Source organism: Coffea arabica, chromosome 1e (assembly GCF_036785885.1).
Source record: "Coffea arabica cultivar ET-39 chromosome 1e, Coffea Arabica ET-39 HiFi, whole genome shotgun sequence".
In the NCBI taxonomy this organism is placed as follows: domain Eukaryota; kingdom Viridiplantae; phylum Streptophyta; class Magnoliopsida; order Gentianales; family Rubiaceae; genus Coffea; species Coffea arabica.
In genome coordinates, this window is record NC_092311.1 from 1,035,361 (window position 1) to 1,060,920 (window position 25,560).

The 25,560-nt window shown below is 36.3% G+C and overlaps 1 protein-coding gene and 1 pseudogene across 4 annotated transcripts; one reads left to right on the forward strand and one right to left on the reverse strand.

Moving 5' to 3' along the window:
- The first annotated feature begins 6,845 nt into the window (after positions 1–6,845).
- LOC113699651 (probable CoA ligase CCL12) lies at positions 6,846–15,944 on the forward strand (annotated as a pseudogene).
- A 524-nt stretch (positions 15,945–16,468) lies between these two features.
- LOC113699670 (putative disease resistance protein RGA3) lies at positions 16,469–24,516 on the reverse strand. 4 transcript variants are annotated; one of them, XR_011814858.1, is made up of 5 exons: positions 20,621–24,516; positions 19,288–19,463; positions 18,836–18,995; positions 18,577–18,729; positions 16,469–16,905 (listed from the first exon to the last, which is right to left on the reverse strand). XR_011814858.1 is itself a non-coding variant. In XM_072050232.1 (2 exons), the coding sequence occupies exon 1, from the start codon at positions 24,391–24,393 to the stop codon at positions 20,629–20,631; it is 3,765 nt and encodes a 1,254-aa protein (XP_071906333.1). In that variant the 5' UTR covers positions 24,394–24,516; the 3' UTR covers positions 19,016–19,463; positions 20,621–20,628. The 4 variants fall into 4 exon arrangements, 1 of the variants encoding a protein (XP_071906333.1); XR_011814857.1 differs by lacking the exon at positions 16,469–16,905 and adding an exon at positions 18,123–18,476; XR_011814856.1 differs by lacking the exon at positions 16,469–16,905 and having other exon boundaries at positions 18,123–18,729.
- Positions 24,517–25,560: the final 1,044 nt, after the last annotated feature.

Sequence of the window (25,560 nt, forward strand, 5' to 3'; positions counted from 1 at the left end):
AAAACATCTTTTATTCCTTGCTTTCTAGTAAAAACGCAATGCCTTTGCAATCCAGTACTTTTGGCTGCAATTCAACTATGAGGAGTGGCTAATTTCTTCATCTAGTCAGAGGTTAAATCGAAGCTTTGGTTCGACAAAACTGTGAGATCGAATTGATTTCCCTACGTTCTTTAATTTGCAAGTATTTATATATTTCCTGTTCACTTATGCATATGATTATTTCTTGCAATTAAATACTTGATCACTGTTTAATTGTGTGAGTAATTAACAGCCATCTAAGAGTGCTCAATCCGTAATTGTTGGGTAATTTTAGTGCATGTGGCAAGTGATATGATTCAATTGTAGTAGAAACTTTTGAGTCGTTGTTGCGGAAATATATGATATAGCCTAAATAAACCGAGCGTGTGTGTTTGTTGGTTATAATTGGTGGCCAGTCTAATGATTAATGCTGTCAATAGGTTAAATCCTAAGAGCGTGTTTAGGACTGCTTAATTGGCTAGGGCAATAACTACAGAGCTTGTTGTGGTTATCGAATCAGGAAGGTTAGGCAGGTTGTCAGAGCTTGTTGACAACCATAACCAGTTTATTTGTAAATGAAAGATTTTATCTCTGCATCTGTGATCAGTGATTCGAACCATAAGTGGAGATTATACCTTTGACTAGAGATTTTCCTTCCGTCAATTTACTTTATATTTTTAATTTGAGCAATTAAATTAGACAGTTCCATATCAACTCCCCCCATTTTTATTTAATGTTACATTCATTCAAAATAAATTTCCAAGTCCCTGTGGATTCGACCCTGCTCGCTGCTATATTCGAATTTTGTCTTTCACGTAATTAATATACTTTGGTATATCGGATCAAGCAAACTCTGGCACCAGGGTGAAGCTAGTAACCCATTGCACAGCCTAAGTCCCTGCTCCAGTACCATAGTGGATTTAATTCGTGACTTAAGAGTAGGAATTTTATTTTTGCTGGTTTGAAACCCAACATGTATGTATTTATAGGAAATTATATCTTGTAAAGTGGAGAAAATTATACCTATATTTTATAAATTTGATGAAATTTCTTCTCCACTTGATTTTACATAGTTAAGTGATAAATATGATCAATAATTATAATACTCTTTTCATGATTATTATTTTGAGAGAATGATTATTATATTTATTTAAAAAAAGAAAAAAAAAAAAGAATAAGAGTTGTTCTACTCCAATGGTTCTTGTGCTTAGTAATTGAGAATTTTCATTTACAAATATCGACTTTTACGTAAAATGGTACTTGAATTAAGAGTATACAACGCAATTTAAGAATATGAAATGTTGAGTAACCGGTGATCTTCATGTAAAAATGTCGATCTTCAAGTGAAAAAGCACTTTCAATTTGAGTAAATATTTAGATATATTATATGAATAAATTCCTCTTTAAATTTGAAAAGAAAATGATCATGAGTTTAGGAAACATTAATATTTACCATAGGAACTACTTACTTTTGAAATTAAGTAAGGATGAGAAGTGGAATTGAACTAGTTATAATTACGGTATAATTGGCTCTCTTTTACTTGATATTTTGAGTACTTGATTTTAATTGAATAATTGCACAGTAGTTGTTTACCTTATTTTAAGGAAATGAAGTTGAATTATGCACATATGTTTACTTTCAAAATGTTGGATCATTGTTGGGTTAGTATTTCTTATTGCTTGAAGATAAGCAATGGTTCAAGTATGAGGGAGTTTGATAAGTGTGTATTTTCAGTGTTTAAGTGTGTTTTATTATCTAGTTTTGGTGTGTTTTAATTAATTTTATAACTTATGAACTAAGTTTCTAGTGAAAATATGCATTTTGTGGTTTAAAGTGTAAAAATTGAATTTCTATAGATTTTAATGGTGAAAATTTCATGTTTTGTAGGTTTCATGATTTAATCATCAAATGGCATGAATTGAGAATATAATTGGATGATTGATGATGGTTTGAAATAATAAAAAGAGAATATGAAGTGCAAGAGATGAAATGCAACTTAGTATACAAGAAGGAAGTTTTTCATGTTTGACATCTTTTAGTATTTTGGCAATATCTTGAGTTACAAGTATCGGATTGAGGTGATTCTTGTATATTTTAAAGTTAAGAGATAGACACATTTGGTATGAAGGCATAAAAATCTAGTTTATACGTTTTCATTATCAAAAAGTCGAAATACAGAAGTGCAATTTCATTGTTGAAAGATGAAATAGAGTTCTGACCAGTTAAGGGTATTTTAGTCATTTCTTAGTCCATAGAGCTCCAAATTCGATGATTTTTGAGGAATTGGAAAGATAACTTAAAGGGTTACAACTTTTATATTAGAGTTAGTTCACCCTCAATTATAAAAAAAATATCAATGAAATTTGGTACAAAAATAGAACAATGATGAAATCTGCCCAGGATGAGCAAACCTACATAGAGAGCAAAACAGGGGGTCAATACGTGGGGTAGGTCATGTTTTATAGCCCGCGTATTTTTCATTTGCGGCTGCAACTTACTCTGCAATTTGTGCTTTATTCAACAACCTTTTTGACCACTTTTTCTGCAAGATTCTGGCTGAAAATGAGCAAATGAGTATGGAAACTTTGAAAAGCAACCTTTGAGAGTTTCAAAAGCCAAAAATGACAACTATAAACAACTATTTTGTGGCTTGAATCTCTCTATAAACAGGGCCTTTGGAGAGCATTTTAAAAACTTTGAAAGGTTAGAGAAACTTCACAAAAATGTAGATTTCACTAGTTTTTCTTAGTTCATTAGTGTAATATAAAACAAAAAACGTTTTATCACTTCTTTGAATTAGTGTTAAATTCCAATTCTCATTGCAAACTTAATACCTTAAAATTATTGCAACTAATGGCCGGTTAATCATGATTAGATAAGCAAAAGTGATAAATAACTTGTTCAAAATAACATCATCAAATAATCAAGTAAACATCACTAACAATATATAGAAAGTTCATCTATAACTCTAGGCATAAACATTAACTAAACATGAAGAAAGGATCCAAACTTGTATTATAGGTAAACATGAAATTAAATACAAAAGAAAAAGTGATAGAAGAGAAGTTACCCTTGTACATGAGCTTCAAACTCTCCATTTTTTCTCTTTAAATTTTCATCCAAGTCTAACGATAAATACAAGTAGGATACTACTCTAACTATACTATATTGATGAACTAAGAAAACCTAGTAAAGACTACATTTTTGTGAAATTTCTCTAACCTTCCAAAGTTTTTAAAATGCTCTCCAAAGGCCCTATTTATAGAGAGATTCAAGCCACAAAATAGTTGTTTCTAGTTGTGATTTTTGGCTCTTGAAACTCTCAAAGGTTGCTTCTCAAAGTTTCCATACTTATCTGCTCATTTTTAGCCGGAATCTTTGCAGATAAAGTGGTCAAGAAGGTTGTGTGAATAGAGCACAAGTTGCAAAGCAAGTTACAGTCGCAAATGAAGAATACGTGAGCTATAAAATGTGACCTACACCGCCTAATGACCCCCTGTTTTGCTCTTTTTGCAGGTTTGCTCATTTTGGGCAGATTTCTTTCTTAATCTATTTTTGTACCAATTCCACTAATATTTTTTTTATTGATGGAGGCTGAACTAGCTCTAGTGTAAAACACAAAAGTTGTACTCTTTGAGTTGTCTTTTCAATGCCTCAAAAATCATCCAATTTGGATTTCTGTGGACTAATAAATGACCAAAATACCATTGACTGGTCAAAACTTTGTTTCAGCTTTTGATAATAAAATTGCACTTCTATATTTCGACTTTTTGATAATGAAAACGCATGAACTGGATTTTTATGTCTTCATACTAAATATAGCTGTATCTCTTAGCTTTAAAATGGTGCAAGAATTACCTTGATCCGATACTTGTTGCTCAAGATATTTCTGAAATATTAAAAGATGTCAAACCTGAAAAACTTCCTTCTTGTATATTAAGTTGCATTTCATCTCTTGCAATTCATCTTCTATTTGTATCACTTCAAACCATTGACAATCATCCAGTTATCTTCTTCCATTTGAAGAGTGAATCGTTAAACCTATAAAATCATGGAATTTTCACCATTAAAATCCATAGAAATGAAATTTTCATATTTTAAACCACAAAATGCATATTTTCACTAGAAACTTAGTTCATAAGCTATAAAACTAATTAAAACACACCAAAACTAGAAAATGAAACATACTTAACATACTCAAAATACACACTTATCAAAGTGATCGTGTGAACTGCAATGAATACTATTTGACCTTTCTATGATTCTTATGCTGACCTCAAGCTTGTAGGTTGTATTCAAAACTCGCATCTTCCACTGCAATGTTGATTCTTTTGGCAATGCTAGTTTGGACATTTTGAAAAATAATTGGAGTCCAGCTCTGACAATCTCAAAGGTTCTTAGCACGCTCATATCTATATTCACTAAGCCTCACACCTGTAAGTAAATCTGTCCACTTTGCCCTAGTTTATCTGTGAGGTTCTATGTGTAAAGTTTCATCTAAAACAACATACATTGTTCAAATGTTATATGTTCGTTCTTGCAAATAAATCCCTTGTTCCCACTATTGCCCACTTGTACTTGAAAGACAGAGCAAAGCATGATAAGCTAGCTGCAGAGTGGACAATGCGATTGATCGCAAGGTGAAATGCAATCAAGTGGATCAATAATCATTAAGCCCATAATATTCAATCTCTACAGTTGGGAGAATAGAGCTCCAAGCTTTTGCCTATAGAATGATTCGCCATCGTGGGTCGCTGTCTTGGTTGTTCCATATCTGTCGTAGCATATCAGTTGAATATTGGGTGATATGTATATTATAGCACATAAAAATTTCAAAAAATCTTAAAAAATTACTAAAATTAGAAAATACCAAAAAAGGTACAATTTGAAAAAAAAAATATCCAAATTGATTTCGAGTTGATTCGGATATATCAGCTGATACCATACATCACCGAATCGAATCGATCAATATTAATTGAGTTAAAGTCAGTCGCTGCGGATATGGTAATATCCATGATTTGGGATCAGTATCGTACAGGTCCCCTTTATTCCAGTTACGACTCTGCCAATTTGTATTGGAATCGGCCAATATTGCTAACCATGATAGAACTAGAAGCTATCTTCTTGCTCACATGGTTAACCGGCTCTGAGTTTTGATCAACACAACTAGGTCTCGTGTTGGTTCTAGTTGGATGTGCAGCCAATCCATAGCGCTTATGTAATAACTACTCGGCAAGTTCTTGGTTCTTCCAATATAGTTTGTCTATGAGTATGGCTAATGATTATGCATATATGTAGCGGCATCTAGTTGTGATCATTCTTTTCAATGCTTGATTAAAGCATGTTCTTGTCACAAATTTGGTACACTTTGCATTTTTATCAACGGGATGCATACTTATGAAAAGTCTTGAAGTTCTTGGGAACAAATTCTAATTATGGATTTTGCTCGATGGTTCTTATTAAAATTCTTAGCTCCTGAAGATAGGCCAAATTGGATACGGTCAATTGCTGTAATTTTTCCCTTCCATGTGACATACCTTGGCTTCCAATGTTTATACTAGACTTTGACATCCTATTATTTTGTGCATTCTTTACAAGCCCAGGCAATAAATCAATTTTACCTAGACAAGAAGTTTACTGTATGGTTGCAAACGAGTCGAGTTGAATCAAATTTTGGCCTAATCGAACCGAGTTTTAATTTAATTTTGTCAAGTTCAATCTCAAATTCGAGCCAAGTCGAGCTCGAGATTAAAAAAAATAATTATTTTATATTTTAAAAATGAATAAAATACAAATTTTTTTTAACAAATAATAAAATATTAGAAATATATATGTAATTTTATTATTAATATGTGTGTGTGTGTATATAAAATTGAGTCTGCTTGCAAGCTAACGAGTTGAATATCTTGAGTTTGAATTCAACTCGAACTCGTTTTTGATCGAGTTCGAGTTGAGTTTTGATTCGAGTTACTAGTGAGCGTTTTGACGCATATGTAGCTCTAGTTTGCTGATTATCTTTGAGTAATATCATTGCATTGAGATTAAGTAGTGGTAGATTATTTGAATTTCAAGCAGACCATATGATACAAGCCTTTTACTCTATCTATGCCAGTGTGCCAAATTGCCAACCTCCTATTTAGCCATATATTTATGGTGTTAACCAACTTTCTTTAGAGGAGTTGATCACCACATGTCTCGTGGGGTGGGATCTTATCTCCCATAAAAAAATGTTGCCACTTAATATGTATGATTTGATGGTGGTTCAATCCCGTCGATTTTTTGTGACTCTATTGACTCACTCCTCTAATATATGTTAGAGTAGAAATAGATATAGATGGTAATAATAGACATATATATATATATATATATATATATATATATATATATATATATATATATATGGTGTTTGGTGTGGTGTGCTAGACTTTTTGCCAACCTCCTACTTAGCCGTCTATTTAATATTTATGGTGTTCGGTGTGCTGTGCTAGATTTTTGCTTGTACTTTTGCCACGTAAAATGTTACTACGTGAAACTTACCAAATGATGCATCAAAAATCGTCCTCATAGTTGCTGCAAAATATGAAAAGATCGTTGGTTGATAATGTAGTCACGTGTAATTATCTTTTTCGTCTTCAATTGGTTGATAATGCGTCAACAATGGGTTTCATTTTACCCTTCTCATTCCAAATTGTTGAATACAATTAAACATTTTTAAGCCAAATTCATTCCTATAATCCTCGAATTACTCGAGTAAACATAAGTTAGATTAATCTAATGCGACTGCATACAAAATCCCAAATGCATCACATGTATTGATGATGCGCAATTCACTAGTATGCAGAATTGAATACAAAACAGAGAATCTGAATTGGTGGTTGTACCATATGCATCACATGCTCCACCTATCTTTATTAGTAGTTTAGTAACTGACTCTCACCTGTCGTTCTCAGTTCTACCATCTCTACGGAGCAGGCTAGTTTATCTTGTGTTTTTGGTAACTAGTACCAACAAGCAAGAGCTAAGAAGCAAGCACTACTGGTACAGCAAGTTTTTATTGTCTGTTTTAAGTTTTTGATTATGGGCAAATCTATTTATAGCTCCGCTGGTTTTGTTTATGTGCTTTGGGAAGTGTAGAGGAGAAATTGGCAGAGCCTCGATAGGGAAAGAGGGGGAGAGAGATGGGGAAGAGCATTAGTGATGTGGGAGTGGAAGACTTGGTTGGAGCTGGCCTGTCAGTTGAGGAGGCAAAAGGGTTCCAAAGGCACCTCAAAGATTCGATTATTAAGGTTAGCAGAAATAGTGATAATGGGGAGGAGCCGTTTGACCCCAAGGAACTATGGAGGGAGCTGACAGCACAGAAATTGTTGAAACCATGGCATCCACGTGCTCTTCATCAGCTCATTTACTATTCTGTTTATCATAACTATGATGAGTCCACCAATGGGCCTCCTATCTATTGGTTCCCTTCACTGTAAGCGCTGTATTGATGATTCTTTTCAAGTCTTGGTTGATTTTTTGCGATTTTGATTGGGTTTGACAGTTCGGAATTTTGAAGCTTTTCTGCTTCTTCTTTTCTTTTTTTGGGAATTTGTAAAAGATTAATGCAGTTGAAAAGTTTGAGTCTTATGACATTGTATTAGTATGGGAGTTCTGAAGGACTATGCTGTCAGGTGATAAGAAAGTCAAGACTTTACCTAACAAAAAGAAATGCAAGTCAGACTTTCAATGTTGATTCTCGTGTTAAAAAATTTAGATACCATTTTGTTGTTATAAAGCGTCCAATTCATTTAAAATACAAATGTAAATTTCAAGGTTTCGATCTTGAAGTTTTTGCTTTTGTGACAGACAGTAAAGTTCTTTTAGGACATATATATGTTGAAACTAATGAAATTCATTTCAGGGCCTGGTGATATTAAGGCTTGGATAGATTTTTCTTCCATTCACTGCAACAGAAATCTTAAGAACTTTTTCCTTTGAAAAATCAAACTGCCCTTTAGGCATAATTTTGGTCAAAGCATTGAGAGTAGCAGAAATTGAACAATTTTTCAGAACCAAGAGAGCAATTTTGTTGCAATTTTCACTTGATGATTGTACATGAGCAGGCAACCAGAATCTGCTTTCTGCAGTTTGATGAAAGGCTTGCATATGTATTTCGCTTTAGTATCCATAAATGTCATGTTTTCTTGCATAAATAAATGATGTAGACTGACCATTTGATATGAACTCGGAACTGAGATATGGATATATTCTGAGTTGTAAACTACACACATATGCATGATTAGACAATAATTAGGCAGATGTGGAAAATTTGTGTCTAAGATGCAAATGCAGGGCATGAGTGGTGGACGTATTAACCAACAAGAAAACTCTTCTCTAGTTGTTGATATGGTGCAGCTTATATTTAGCTCAAATTTATAAAGGCCCTTTAACCCTTTTTAGGTTCATTTAACTGCTTGAGGATGGAAGCCTAGCTGGTAGAGACCACAAACTTTTGCTTGTATTAACTTTAAAATTTCAATGTGTGAACTGAACTTTCAGTGTTTTCAAACCTCAGTTTCAATATTGTCTCTTGCTGTAGTAGGTCTAATGCTTGTTGCTTCCGTCTTGCCATTGTTTGGCAAGTGTTTTATGTAGATTTGCCATGGGTAACATAAGGTAGAAAGAAAAAGAAAAAGCAAGGAAAAGGATATTTTGGACATTTAAGCGGAAACTCCTTTGGAGATCTGAATTCATGTCTTTCCTAGTGCTGGTGTCTTAACACTTTGCATTTGTAGTCCTGTAAAGAAGTATATTACATGGTTCATTTTTTCTGATCTCCCTGATGCAAGTTTGTTAATCTTGTTTCTTGATGATCTTGTGGGATAAATTGATCAAAGGTGTAAAGGAACTCTAAGAAAATCACAGGCCTAATTAATTCTATGGACTAAGCACATGTTAACCTTTCTTGTCCTAGTAATCAAAATGTGGCATCAAAATCGTTTAAAGCATGAAGTTAGGCCAGAAACATGAAAATTGATTGACCTCTTAATGTCTATTCTACATGAATACTTCTATTCCTAACCAGACACCAGGACTTTGATAATAAAGATCTAGTCAATTGATGTTGATTTCTTCCCAGCATTAGGTTGATTCTAGCATAATCTTCATGTCAGGTACCAGTCTAAAAATACAAATTTGGGACGCCTAATGGAAACTCATTGTCCGAAGCTTCTGGGAGCACTATACAAGGACCCAATTGCAAGTTTTAGACAATTTCATAGATTCTCCGTTGAGCAGCTTGAGGCATGTACTCAATTATTAGTATTGTAATCTTTTGTCATTATGAAAATTATATTCACTGTTAAATCCAATTTTTCTTTGTTGTTGAACAACTTTTTGTTGCCTTTACAGGTTTACTGGTCAATTGTTCTGGACCATCTCTCAATTAACTTTCTTAAAGCTCCAAATTGCATTCTTGATACTTCAGACAAATCAAATCATGGGGGAAAATGGTTTCCAGGTTCAGTGTTGAATATTGCCGAGTGTTGCTTGATTCCAAGCAGTTGTCCAAAGAAGCAAGATGACAGTTTAGCTATAATATGGAGAAATGAAGGATTTGATGAGTTAGATGTTAGTCAGATGACACTAAGAGAGCTTCGAGAACGAGTAATGTGAGCTCTTACTTTGAATTCTTGGCTCTATGAACACACTTGTTGAGATTTACTAGTCATTACTTCAAAAAAGTCGATTTCTTTGGTGGTCACCATGTAATTTGTAAAATCTGGCTCAATTGGCCTTATGGTGGGTCTAGGGCTTGATTTCCCAAGCTGTCAGTGCTTCTTCTGCACAAAATCGAAGCCCCTCCTGGCCACCCACAAGCCTACAGCATGTAGAATTGGGAATCTGTGAACTGATACAGTCCTGCTAATTAGGTGACAATGTTTCCAATCTAGCTTCAGGAGCTTGATCCTTACAAGCTGCATCTAACAATTTTCTACAGAGTAACAACCCAAAAACAACAGTTTCATCTAGTATTTTATTCTTCTTGTTGTTGTTCCTTTTTTTCCTTTCTTAATATTTATTCCATGCTAGTGTGCTTCACTAACATACAATCGTTTGAAAAGTATTTACCAGGGCCAACAAAGATCTCCTTAGGAACATGGCATGTTTATAGAGTGTCCTCCTTACCTACCTTAGGTCCAAGATGTTCAGTCTTTGTTTCTTTCCCACTAGTAATGAGAATTGGTTTCCCTAGAGTGCCAGAGGATAACAAAGTTTCTACAGATAAATGACCACTTCATTCTTTTGTTCATACAAGCTTCTTGTTTGCTAGGCTCATGTTTTCTGTTGTTTATTGAAATCAACCTTCTCTGTCTATTCCTTTTCTCACACCAAGTTTTCCATAGGTTAGTGGCAAATGCGCTGGCTGCAAAATTCTCAAAGGGAGATGCAATTGCAATTGACATGCCAATGACAGCGACTGCTGTTATTATATATCTAGCAATTGTGCTTGCAGGTTTGGTTGTTGTCTCAATTGCTGACAGCTTTGCAGCACAGGAGATCGCAACCCGGTTGCGTGTGTCTACAGCAAGGGCTGTATTTACTCAGGTAGTTCAATATAATCTGTACAAGTCTTCTTTACTTTTAAATTACAAAACTGGTATTGAACTTGTGTACAAATATCTCATGTTTAGCTTTATGCGTTTGGTTGATGTACCTGTAATTCACCGTAAATCTTAATGGTGAGGCATTCTTTAGTTCGAGTGCTATGAACTCCAAAAATCTCATCCAATCTTTATGGTGAAAATGTTTCCTTGTTTAGTGTATTCTGATGTTACACATGATTCCTGTTTGAAAATTATATTCTGGCGTGGTAGATTCTTTTCTCCAAGTTATTACAATTTTGGGCACCAACAGTTGCGAAGAAAATATAACTGTAGCCCAATAATGTATAAAAATGCACTGTTTGGACCAATCCTTTAATCTGCTACTGATTTGGTTTACTTCCGACTGGCTGGTTGCAAGGTTAATTTGTTTGATTTGTCTGTTTAAGGCAGTTTTTAGTGGTTGGAATTGCTTCTAAACTATTGAGAAAATTCAGGATTTTATTCTACGAGGAGGTCGAAGAGTTCCTTTATACAGGTAATGATTTGCATCTCATCTTGGATTGGGTCATTTACTTAGTAGCGAAGCTCTTACTAGTTCACTCAATAACTTAACAATAGTGTTTTCCCTCACCATCTGGGTTTCTTTATCAGAGTTCTATTGTCTGTTATCATCTGTAAGCATCATGGACAGTGATGGGTACTTTGACCTGGAATTTATTTTGTAAAATTGGACTATATCATGTATCATCAGTATTTAGGAGCATCGAACTTCTTATTAGAACAAACTGAGACTGAGAGAGAGAGACTCCAAAAGAAAAGAAAACCAAGGGAAGAAAGGAAAGAACCAAATAAACAGTGGAGACAACAAGTAATAACTCAGAGACTAAAAGATTTCAGCGAACAATAATGTGTTACCATACAAGTCACCGTGTTACCTGATCATGTAGCTCCTTTGATTCAGGAATTCAGAGCAGTGCTAATTTTCATTGCACTGTTTGAATGCCTTCAGTTTCCAAGACATCTCGTGCATATGCTAACTATTTTTTCATTCTGCTTTCTTATTGGTTTTCCTTGCATCACATAATTGGTTTAGAAGTACTTGGCTTTAAGAGTTTGATTAATCTGAAAGCTAAGCTCAATTTTCAATCTATTGATCTAAACAAAATCCATGAAGAGAAAAGTCTGTTCGTTAAACACAGAGAATTTAAGGAAGAAGTCCTTCGATTAGTGCAGAGGGGGGTTAACAATGATGGAAGATCTAACGGGATAATGGAATCCTAAGGAAAGATGTGTTCAAAATTTGATGGTTCCTAGTCTCTACAATGGTTATTCGTGATCAGATTTGTTTTTGCAGTCGAGTGGTGGAAGCTGCTCCTTATGAAGCTATTGTAATTCCTGCATCTGGAAAGGAGTTAGCTGTCCAGTTAAGATGCCAAGATTTGTCTTGGAATGATTTTCTTTCTAGCGTGTGTATCCTTCCAAGGTAATATAGATACTGTTCTCTGAAATTGCTTTTTCTTTTAAAACATGTATAGATTCACTAAGAAAGGTACATGTCTAACTTTTAAAAATGTATAAATCTCTTCCAATTTACTGAATATGTCATTTTGAAACATTTTCCATTCTGGCAGTTCAAATTACTTCACACCAGCTTATCAACCTATAGACTCTGTCACCAATATCCTATTTTCATCAGGAACCACAGGTTAAAAAGTTATTTTTGATGGCTGCTTATACCTCCACTTTATTATATTTTTATTTTTATCATGATTTTCTACATGTTTTTGTGTTTATGCTTTGTTGTTCAATAGGAGAACCAAAAGCTATTCCATGGACCCAGCATTCTCCCATTAGGTGTGCTGCTGATGCATGGGCACATATTGATGTTCAAGAGGGAGATGTTTTCTGCTGGCCTACAAATTTAGGTTGGGTGATGGGGCCAATATTGCTCTATTCATGCTTTCTGTCTGGCGGAACGCTTGCTCTATATCATGGTTCTCCTTTAGGCCGTGGTTTTGGGAAATTCATTCAGGTGATTGCCACAGATTCCTGTGTCAGTTAAGAGTAAAATCATTTCTCCTTGAAATGAGGAGAATTGTTATTTGATCCTAATAATGAACATGCTGCGCACATTGGTCCCTTACAAATGCCATTACTGCTAACACGAATATCCTACCAATCCCCTACGTCTTGCCTCTTTCCAATTTATGTGCTTTATTAGGATGCAGGAGCAACTGTATTGGGTACTGTTCCAAGCTTAGTTAAGACTTGGAAGAGTACAGGGTGTATGAATGGCCTAAATTGGACAAAGATAAGGTATGTGTCTGTGAGATTTATATTTTAAGTGGTTCTAATGGTTTGCCAATAAAGTACTAGAGTTTATAATCTTGTGCAGGACTTTTGCTACCACTGGAGAAGCTTCAAACATAGATGATGACCTTTGGCTTTCTTCAAAGGCTTACTACAGTCCCATTATTGAATGCTGTGGAGGCACAGAGCTTGCGTCATCATATATCCAAGGAAACCCTTTACAACCACAAGCATTTGCAGCATTTAGCTCTGCATCAATGTCCACAAGTTTTGTCATCCTGAATGAAAATGGGCTTCCTTATGTAAGCACTTTGACTGGCCTCTACAAGGCTTCAGTATTATTTATTGCAATAGAATTGCTGCAGCAAATACTTTTGAGTTCTGCAATCATTTATGAAGAGATGGCTTATTTTCTGTTCAATAGGCTGTATTGCCAATGACTTGTTGTTGCTGTTTCTTTGTGCCTCTTACAGTGGTATCACTTGAACAATTTTAGTAGACCTTTCAATTGAGATCGACTGATGCTTAATATCTAGTTTTTATGGTACAGCCAGATGATCAAGCATGCATTGGTGAAGTGGGTTTATTTCCTCACTACATGGGAGCAACTAATAGATTGTTGAATGCTGATCATGAGGAGGTGTATTTCAAGGGCATGCCATTATACAAAGGAATGGTATGCTGTTGTTTGACTTGAATTACTTCCTTTTTTAGGTTTTATATAAAGTTGGATTACCTGTTTATATATCAATGCCTAGAAAATTCACTTGAAAAGTCATTTCAACAATTCTCAACTTTACCCACATTATCATGGACTATAAAACAAGCTGCAGCAAAAAGATTTCCAGCCTTTGAGCTTTTGTAGTTGCTTTCTTTAGCTGCTGTTCCTATTGTGTTTGCAATCCTTGAGATTTGGCCTCATTAGCTGTGCACAAGTGTCAGTGGAGCTACCAGGATTAAAAACAGTGCACTGGTTAAAGGAACAGAAAGTATGTGGCTAGAGTTCCCATGCTTGTAAACTTGGGTGTGAATTCGTGATTGCAGTGTTTTTGTGAATGATTTCAAGGCCTCAAGCATCAGTTGACAGAATCCAAAATAACCCTGTGCCTAGGAGGAATCATGCTGTTTCTAACAATTTTTGTCTTGTTTATCCATTGATAGCTGAGGCTTCCCTGGGAAGAATAATATGAGACACATAACAGTAGAAACAGCTAGTTCTCTGTAGGAAACAGCTATGCATTAAGACTATAAGTTGCAAAACAATACTAAGAACCACTTCAAGTCTAGTCCTTCTCAATAGTTGAGAGCTCTGTGATTTAATACTTCATAGAATTTCTGTGGATAAAATCAGGGTGGTCCTCTACTTCTTTTATAAATTAATTTCTATTCTCAGCAACTTAGGCGACATGGTGACATCGTCAAACGTACTATTGGAGGGTTTCTCATTGTACAAGGCCGGGCTGATGATACCATGAATTTGGGGGGGATAAAGGTATATCTTTATCATATTGCAGATACAGTCTCTTTACGTGCACTATCTTTCTGTCTGTCTATAGTTTTATGCTTTTTTGTTTCTGAGATTGCTGCTCTAGTTAATTCAAAAAACACTCAGAGCTATTACCCTTTTCTTATTTTGTAGCTTGCCTTTTTACCTATGTTTCACTGAGAAAACTGATCGTATTCGTATAGAGTCCAGGATGGAAGATTTCTACCTGAAAATTTTCTTTTGAAAAATAACTTCTTGAGTTGGAAATGGATTTAATTTTCTTCTCTAATATAATAGAACGGCTGGCCTTGAGCTATTATTGGTTTTCTGCAAGTCAGTACTTTGTTTATTTGCTACTTATTTATTTATTTTATGTCCTATGCAGACTAGTTCAGAGCAACCTCAACCCTTTATTTAAGGTTTTGCCAATGCCCCTGAAAATGCAGTGATTGTCTTGTTTTCATTTTCGATTACTTTAATTCTTGGGGTGCTAATCCTGCAGCCCCTAACCATTGGAGTACACATGCTAGATAAAGGACTAATGTAGAGTTTACAAAGAAAATCACAAAGAACCTTAGCCACAGCAATGACTTTTCTTTTTTTTTCCCCCCTTTCTACAAACAAAGAATCTGAATCCATCCCATGTCAGTGATGGGGTTAGTTCGATGTTCTGACTTCTCCAAACCCGTGAAGTTGAAATGAATGACAACCTTGGGATAGAGTGCATAAGCTTTACCATGACCCTAGGAAAACATATTCACAGGATATCGAGTCAAGTGCAGTTTGAAGTGGATGCCATGTAAATAACATATTGCATGCTTGCCTGTCCCAAAGTAGCTTGTTCACGATCCGGTGTAGATAGAGGGTGTCACTGCAAGTACTTTTTGCAACATCAGAGGATAGGTAGTATTATTCTGGCCTGCCACTTTACTGCTGAACTTATAACTTAATTGCTATAGATAATTTTCCATACCAAGTGCCAGTAATACTCAGTACTTGGTGATCATGAATCTTGTTGAATAACACACTATATGGAAGTTTTACAAGTCAAGTTATACTTTAGCATCATCTCCCTTGGCCAGTCAAACTCATTTTGGACAAAGGATTTTAATGTTTCTGTGCAAGAGCAGATGTGCTACTGTGAAGTGCTTTAAATTTGTGCACTGCAAGAAAACATTCGGTAGCAGTAGGATGACATGGGATGATCAATCTATTCTCCAATCTTCTCGTTCTGTTCCCTGTTGAAAGTGAACCAGAGTCACTGATAAAGTCACATTGCACTAAGCTTGGTTTGATTGGTATAGGTGTCCGATTTCTGTTCTAACTTATTGTAGGTAAGCTTTGTGAAGATTGTCCCTGAGTTTCCTCGAACAGCATCAAATAAGCTTTTAAGAAGAGTTTTAAGAGATCAGTTGAAGCAGGAGCTTAACATACGGAGCAAGATCTGAACATGGGATTGATGTTTCCAAAACTTTGTGCAATAATTACTTTATTTCCTATTCCTGACAGGACTCTGCAATAAGATCATTGAGTGGTTAGTTTCTATGTTTTCCATCATAGCAAAGAACTGTTGATATTGTGATCAAGGGGTCATATAAAGAAATTGGTTTTGTTATAAAGAAGTAAAATTTACTTGAAAAACCTAGATCTGCATCTACAGTGATAATATACTGTGTTGCAGAATTTGCACACTTTTTTTTTTAATCCCCTCTGCTTTTCAGCTTGGTTAAAGCAAGTGTAAAACCAAAACGCATCAGAAAAAGAAAGTAAACTGGTCCTTCGTTGCTGGTAAAAGTCCCTGCGGGCTATCATTTTGTTAAGCGGGTTTAGTAGGCCAATTGGGAGTTTAGTTGGCGATGGAGCTTCTATTAGAGGGACAGAAGTCTACCACAAACCTATCTGCATTACATGCATACTGGACAGAAGTCTGATCTGAAATTCATCTGATCAACCAAGATATATAACCAAATGTAGTCATGTATAAAACTGGACTCTGACTTCATCGACAATACAAAACAATTATTTATAGCCGTCAAAAAAACAATATTGACGGCTGTTGAAAAAAAAAATTATATACAACCGTTTCATGTCTCAATGCCAATACATCAAGTTATGAACAAATTACTATATCAACAATCCGAACTACCTACCTACTTGGGACTGTACAATTCAGAGGAAAATACTACCCTACATTAGTCCAAGAATTCAGAGAGGAAAATGCTACCCTACATTAATTGACAATCACCCTTTCTTCTGCTTTTCCAAATAACAAATATGCTTCCTCCAAGAATTCCTCCTTTATGTGCAGCCCGAGCTGTTCTAAAGGGTTCACAATGTTGCGATTCTTCAGGATTCTCAGCGCCATGACAGGTTGATACCCGCAGCGGACGTAGACAGGAGAACATCCGCTTAACATCTCGAGTTCCTTGAGAATCATCAGATTTTCCTCGAGCTCAAGCTCTACTTTCCTTTTCATTGTCTCCAAAGTAACCCTGGCAGCTTCCCTTTGTTGACCATGGAATTGAAGTCCATCTTTTGGTTTTAGCATATGTTAGGTATGTGGCATTAGGCATGGCCATGGTTCCACTTGGAACCGGAAATCGAACCGGAACCGAATCGTTTGGAACCGGACCAGAACCAGAACCAAAATTGTGGAACCAGAACCGTGGTAGAACCTTAGATAAAGGTTCCGGTTCTGGTCTCTAAAAAATAGAATCAGAACCAGAACCGCCGGTTCCAGAACCGTTAAAAAAAATTAAAAACAATTAATATAAATAATGAGATAAAAATAGAATTACCGGTTCAATAAAGGCCTATTCTAGCCGTCAATGATTGGCATGGAATCTTTATGGAAACATAATGCATTTCAGCAAAAAAAGCTGAAAAGTACAACACTTTCTTATCCACTTAAGCACTAAAGAATTATACAACTGATTCTAGTGTCGTCACAAGCAATGAAAATGATTAAATAATTAATGTTTGTTTTGGTATTCCATCTCAATTTCAATGAAAAAATCAAGTATTTTCTTTTCCATTTAAAATGATTACTATTTGATAGTGTAATGTATTTTTTAATTTGAAAATGTATCGTATTTTTCATAAAATTTGTATTATCTATTTATTACTTCGTACTTTGTTGAATAATAATAAAATTAAAATATGATCTTTATTTTGTATTTATTTTTTACATTCTATTTAAAATTTTAAATATATTTTTATATTCGTATTAAAATTGGTAAGGATAAAATATTAAATAAAATTGTATACAACTATACAGAATCAGAACCAGAACCATAAGGAATAGAAATCAGAACTATAAGGAACCAGAACCGGAACCAGCATCGGAACCAGGTTCTGGTTCTACCTTTTTGAAGAACCAGAACCGGCGGTTCTGGAACCAGAATCAGAACCATCTTAGATGGTGCGGTTCTGGTTCTACCTCTTTGAAGACCAGAACCGGTGGTTCTAGAACCGTGGCCATGCCTATGTGGCAGTTATCTAGGGAGAAATAGCAATATTTATATTGGTTTCAAATCATGGAATGTGATGATATGTAAATGTTTGACATGGTTAACTTTTGTGGTTTGACATATTATGGTTGCCTACTAATGATAATTTGTAATGTTTTGGTTGATATTTTGCTTGCATACTTTTATATTTTGAGTGGGTGGAGTGTCTAAATAGATGATATGGTCACTTTGTTATCACTAAAATTGTTGGGTTTAAAAAAGCTGAATGGTGAAATTAGAAATTAATATGTTACAGTGATGCAGCTGTTGTCAGGAAAAATGACCTTGTATTGTCATTAAAGTTTTAAGCAAGTTTCAATGCATGACTTTTCTTGACAATTGAAACTTTAGTCACAAAGTTCAGGGTCTTTCCCGACAAAGGCTCATCAAGAATATGAAGTCTTTCCCTGACGACCAAATCTGCACGATTACCTTTCCTGGTTATGCGTCACAGAAAATGACACTTTTTTTTATAAGAATTTCACTAGTCTTCAGAGAAAACCTTTTGCCGACGGCGTATAAGTGACCAATCTTCCCTAATGACATTGATGTCATGAAAACTTTTCCTGACAAAATATGTAACTTTTCATGACAAAGATTGTTGTCACTAGAAATCTTTTTTTTTTTTTGGTTGTAGTGTAACTTCTTTCCATCAAATCTTCTCACCTCTGGAACTAAAGTATCACCACATCCAGTTTTCTTCAAGCAAGTCCTGTACCTTGATAGCTCTCCAGTACCAGCTACCATGCTCCCCTCCAATTCTTCTCCATCCATACAACTTTCTACAAGCTTGGCACAAGCCACTCTGTTTTCAGCATGCTACAAGAAGAAAAGGCTCAATATTTGATTTATTTAGTTAAACACTTCCAAAAAAAAAGAAAAGGCATTGAAACGGGGAAATAGACATGCAGTCAACATTGTTTACCTTCATTTCCACATCCCGCGAATTGTATAGCACTCCGGTGGACAAAATCACAGATAACTACCTTCCATCTTCAAAACCTGATTGACATTCTCATAAGAACAACACGAGAACCTTGGTGTTCTTTGTCCAAAAAGCATGATCTCTACTTCCTAAACAAATTCTGGAAAAAAAATCATAATATTACATTACAATGCTGCTTCAGTTATGACATTAAGTAGAAACATGAGCCACGGAAAGGTTTGGTCTGGTAACTAGTGCAACAATTTATCACTCAAAATCCTAAACAGTCAACAAATTAAGCTAAATTCCATTGATTAACCCATAAAGAAAATACACTAGTGTAGATACCACCCTGCATTTGGCACAATTACATGACTCAAACATACATGCAAACTTGGACCATTCCCTTGTACTTCTGGTAATTTGGGTGGAGACATTTCCAAACCACATACCTCCGCATCTTTCTTCAAAAACGATTGGAAACCATAGCTTGATGCTACAGTTGGAGAATGTGTAAAGTGCAAAAAGATGCTTTAGAGGTTCCAGGCTGACTGCCTTGAGCACACTTTTGAGCCTTCCGCAATGTTTCAGCACTGTCATTGCTTGCTGCTTCACTTACACTTGTTGCCTGCAAGGCCATAATATTATCAATCCAATTCACAAAATAGAAAAAGAGCTAGTTATAGTGTCTGAACTTTAAAAATTTCCAAAGATGATAAAAATTTATAGTTTTAAGGGCAAATTCCACTTTACCCCCCCCGGTGGTTTAGCTTTTTTTGCATAACCCCCTATGGTTTCAAAAGCTATACATAACCCTCTTATGGTTTGGATTAAAGTGTCAAAGTGACGGGAATGATCATTCATAACGACGTCACCTAAAATGTCAAAATTACCCTTATGTAAAGTTGAAATTTATGTATTAACCAAAGGGGGTTATGCGTATATTTTGAAAATCATAAGGGGGTTATATGGTAAAATATTAAACCATAAGGGGGTTATATGGTAAAATATAAAAATCATATGGGGTTAATGTGTTAGATATTTATAAGGGTAATTTCGACATTTTTAGAAGTTCCGTTACGAGTAACTATTTCCGTTATTTTGACACTTTAATCCAAACCATGAGGGGGTTATGTATAGCTTTTGAAACCATAAGGGTGTTATGTAAAAAAAGGGTAAACCATAGAGGGGTAAAATGTAATTTACCCTAGTTTTAACAGCACCCTAGTTCCTCTACAAACAATTTCAACTTGATCGACATTGAGCTAATTTTATGGCAATCATAACACAGAGCCCTACGGAAGAGATAATAGTGAAGATTAAGAACATATCCATCCATTAAATGCTAGCGGTAACAACAAAAATTGTAATGTTCTCCCCAGATTGCTATTTCATTGGCTTTAATGTTGTTTGGAAATATCAGTGACAGGAAAAAAATAACATACCCCATTGAAGCTGAATGGTTACGCTTGCAATGTTAGTGAATTTCATGGACAAATAGTCAGTACCAAGTTCACATGTAGTAGTGAATTTTACCATGCTCATTAATCCTTTTGATGGTTTAGAAAAGCAGATGAAATCCATAATTTTATTGTCTTTCAATTTGCTCGTAACTCTAATTTGTTAATGACAAGAATTAGTTTATCAATTGAATGAGAAAGTAATCTTCAGCAGAAGAAGTAGAGAAACAGATAATTATTACATAGAATAATTATCAAATACGGGTAGAATAAGATGATCCAATAATGAGAAGCAATTAATTAAAATTTTGAGATGAGATCTTACCGGATGGCTCAGAAATACCGAAAATCAATTTTACGCTCCGGAATATCAGAGATCTTGGGCCACTCGGAGCCGCTTTGAGGAGTGCATCTTTGATTTAATAGAGGACAATCAAAAATTTCCAGACGTCTTAATTTGAGGCGTTCCATGGCATCTACGGAGGGTAAATATTCAAGCTTTGGGCAGCATGATAGGCCTAGGTATTCAAGAGACGCAAGGTTCCCAACCCAATCTGGTAAGGCTTCGATTGCTCCGAAGCCATCTAGAGACAGTGATGTGATGGTAGTCAAGCATTGAAGCTGATGTGGCAGAGACTTCATGTCGGGCATTCCACATAAAGAGACGCACCGGAGTGTTGATGAAGATGCTAACCCAGCCCAATCAAATTCGATTACAGAGTCATCTGTAAAGGGACCAATCTGCACTTCCCTTAAGCTGGTAAGATAGCCAAATCCACTAGGCATCTCAGCAATCAAGTTGGGACAGTCGAATAATTTGAAGCTCGCGAGAGAAGGGGTTCGTCGCAAATCAAGGGGAAAGGAGACCAGGCTGCGCCAATTGTATAAATTCAGCTCTCGGAGAGACGTACATGACTCGAACATCTCCACTGGCAATGTTGTTAATTCATGGCACCCATAGGTAAGAAGCATCTCAAGAGACTTAAGGAGGCTTTCCTGTCCTGTATTATGATTTGGATATCCAAATGAATTGATTCTCGGGCAGCCACCTACAGTCAAGTACCGTAAAGCTTGAAATTGATAGAGATCATCTGGCAACTCCCGTAAATTCTCACAATAATGGACTGCCAAACTCTCAAGACAAGCGGCGCAACTCATTCCTCTTAACGTTGTTATATTAGGGCACTTAAACAATTCTACACGCTGAAGAATTGGAATGAGCCAGAGTCGCTCAAGCATGTCAGTGGGCAGACTGTCACAACCATCAATCCTCAAGCTGATCTCTGGTCGTTTCACTAATTCTAGAGACTCGATGCTTTGAAGACCACCCCTTAATTTAAGGGAAGAGAGCGTGGTTATATTGCTCAAAACCTTTTCTGCCACCAAAACGTGGCAATTCCATTTGATTTTCAATACATCAAGACTTGGGAAACGACTTGGAGTTGGAATGATGGTCAGCTTGGGGCAATCGCTAATATACAACTTTTCCAGCACAGGAAACACATCCATCACATGTACTTCACCTGTGTTTGACATCATTTCGGGTGCGTCCTTCCACTCTTCCAAATTTTTCATGCTTTCAAGAGAGAGAATTTTGAGGGATGGAAAGAATGTTTGTCTGCTAATAGTGTCTGAACCTCCTGATCCGCCATCCTCCTCAGCACTTGTACTGTAGAATGAAAGCCCAATGCTTGTGTTTTCCAATCTAGTCAGATAGAGGCACTTGAGGAATGGCAGCTGTCCAAGTGCAGGGAGTTTTCTGCATCTTGTGCAATCCTCCACCCGCAACTCCACCAGTGATGTCAATGTCAAATTCATGAACCATTGTGGGAACTGATCACCCATGAACTTCAAAATTTGTAACTCTTTTAAATTTGGGTGAGGTTGGAGACCTTCCAACACATCTTCATCACATTTATCACTTTCCTGATCCCTATTGCCCCACTCAAACACCAACCGATACATATTTGGCTTTCTAGATAGGTTCGCTAGTTCAGCATCATCTTTGCCATTTACTAATTCAAGATTTCTGATCTCCAAGGAGCCTTTAAGATCTTGCAAGGTTCCAAGTTCTTGGATACCACGACCTTCCTCTTGATGACCTATGTTAAAGAACTCTAATGTTTGAAGACAAGTCAATCGTCCAATCCTGGATGGCATTTGGATTTCGGGTCTTCTATCATAATGGTGAAGATGTCTCATGCTAATCAAATTGCTCATCTTCTTTGGCAAACCTTCTTCAAGCATGCCAATTCTCAGTGTTTGCAAACTATAAAGTTTGCAAAGAGATTCTGGCAAAGTTGTAATCCTAGAACCTGAAATGTCAAGTAAGTGTAAATGTATTAGTTTGCCAATGGAGGTCGGCAACTCTTTGACATCTGCTCCAAACAATTTTAGGACATGCAAGTATTTGAACTTTGATAACATATCATCAGCTATGCCACCCTCCAGAAATAATGTGCGAAGTGATGCTGACGTTTTTTCGTTCATGTTTTCTACCATTCTTTCAGATGCCGCAAGGTAACGGTCCTGATTGCTGCCGTTACAATTCAAAATTAATTTTGCAAAATCATGCACAAGATCATGCATTTTATACCATGTTCCCCTCCAATCTCTTACTTCTTCCAATAAGGATGTTTGCAGCAAAATTCTGAAATACTCACATCCTATTTTCTCCATCATTCTTTCATTTTGGGAATCCGGTTGAAGAAAGCCTTCAGCCATCCAAAGCTCAACTAGTAGATCTTGTTCCAATTCAGTATCTTGATCAAAAATTGAGCAATATGCAAAGCATTTCTTAACCGGTGCAGGTGACAGATGATCAAAACTCACCTTAAGTATTTGCTCAATCCCACCCTGATCTCCATTCAAGAGGCTCTCCTCCAAAATAGATAGCCACTCCTCTTTTCTCTTTTTAGATAGCAAACCTCCAATTAACTTTGCTGCCAAAGGTAGACCGTCACATCTTCTTAAAACTTGCTCCCTCATGTCTTCCAATTCTTTTGGTAATTCTTCCGCTACATTTGACCATTTTTTCATGATAGACCAGCAATCATCATCGCATAGCCTTCCCAGCTCATGGCGAGTAAAATTGATCTGCGGATGTCTAGACAGAATAGTTGCCACTTCTTGCAGACGAGAAGTAACAAGACACCAGCTCCCTTTCTTCGCATTGAGTCCCGCCAAAGTGCTGAAAAAGTCATTCAACAATACTTCTTGATCATTCCACAAATCATCAAGAACAAGGAAATATCTTTTTTCCCTGAGTTCATCTTGAATTTTTTGAACTATTACCTCCCTACGATCCCCTTCAATCTCTCTATCTGTTAACGATTTTATTAACGATTTTAGAATCATTTTGAAGACCACCTCGATTCTATCTACTTTTTCAGCCACACAAACCCACATTGTTTTGTCAAAATGTCCAACAATTTGTTCATTTTTGTAAACGGCTTTAGCCAGAGTTGTTTTTCCTAATCCTGGCGTGCCAGTTATGGGAATAACTGAAATAACACTTTCAGATTCGGTCAACAACTTCTTAACTATTTCTGATTCATCCTCGTCTCTTCCTATGACATCTCTTCGCACAATAGTAGAGTCGGTCTGTCGGCTTGTTGTGGCTCCAGCAGCAATAGTAGCGAATGCTTCTTCAACGTAGGCCAGTCCCAAACCTTTGGCATCCCGATGGATCTTTTCAAGGTTCGCGTTGACCCCCCTGATCATTGAACCCAACCTCCATCGAAAACCAATTTTATTAAAGAATGAAAAGCAGAAGAATACCTTCTTTTTCGTGAGTTGATTTTGATACTTCACCTTCCGACGAAGATTTTCATAGTTGAGCTCATCCAGCACATTGTCAGCTTTGAAAACCTCTTCTTCCAGCTGCTTGAGCCACTTTTGCACCCCAACAAGCTTCGGATCATGGCTATGCATTTGCTCGTTGGCACCAGCCAAGAAGCCTCGGATCATTTCAGCAGAATCGTTGAGTTTCTTCAGCTCCGTTGGGAATTCATGAACCAGATTAACATGATGAGCGGCAAGGGAAACAACTGCCTGCAATGCAACCTGAATAGTAGCACTAACAGCAGGATCAGCCATTTTTTCTCGCTTGGGACTGGAATTAGGATGAAAGTGTTCTGCAATGTTGATGGGGGAATGCTTTCTGCGATGGGACAAGGAAGGATATGGTTCAACTTCAGCAGCTAAGAGCAAAGTCAGCGGAGGCTAAAACTTGGGGAAATGAAATTTGCAACTCAACATCCAAATTTCTCCACTGCACGCTCTATCATCACTCCTGACAGGTGTGCGTGATTTACGGATCACAGCTCTAGCAGCTGCACGTTCTCTCAAAAGTCATAAGAGTAATATTAAGGCTTTGGAAAGCAGACATGTCCGTGATTTACGGATCACAGCTGCATATGACCGTGTTCCTGATTACAGTTATTTTTTTTAAGAGCAGGTCAAGAAGTTGATTTGTTAGCTTCACAGAGGTAGAAACAGAGTTGTCTCCTTCACACGAAGGCACATAAGAGATTAAGAACCAGAAGCAGAGTAGTCAGCTTCGCATGAAAGCGCTTCACAAGAGATGGAAGCAGATTTTTTAGCTTCACGTCAGTAGAATTATTGAGTACAGGAGAGTTTGGCTGGTGAGCTTCCCATAAAGTATCAACGTCTGACTGATGATCAAGTGGCGATGATACAGATTTTGGCCAAGTATTCAATGAAGTCAGGTCCATTCAAGCGCTTTTGTGTTTGAATGAAACTAGAAAAAAGAAGGGGTCCCCTGTTTTGCATCTTGAAGTTTAAAGCATTAGGCAATGGCATCAATTTAACTAGCACATGAATGCTTTTTTACCTTGCTTTCAAAATAACCACCACACACAAGCACTCTCAAAATTAGCTCAATGCTCTCCAAGCTTAATCAGAAAAACATTCGAGTAATTCCTGAGCACGAAATCATTGAAAAACAGATGAAAATTTAGGTAGTTGAAAAATTAAGGAAGGCGAAAGGCACGACTTTTACAACTGAAAACACAGAACTTAATTGGTGAGAACCTTTTAGCAATTGTTAAACCTTGCATGCATATGTGAGCCAACCTGCAACTTGACTCACATTTCTTATTGGCTAAAACAGCGAGCTCTCTGATTCCTCCTTATCACAATGCAGTAAAACAGGTACTATGTTAAGATTGGCTTAACTTCTAACTCATCATCTTATAGTTTCTCTCTTATCGGTTTTATTTTTACTAAAATGTCATACTTTTT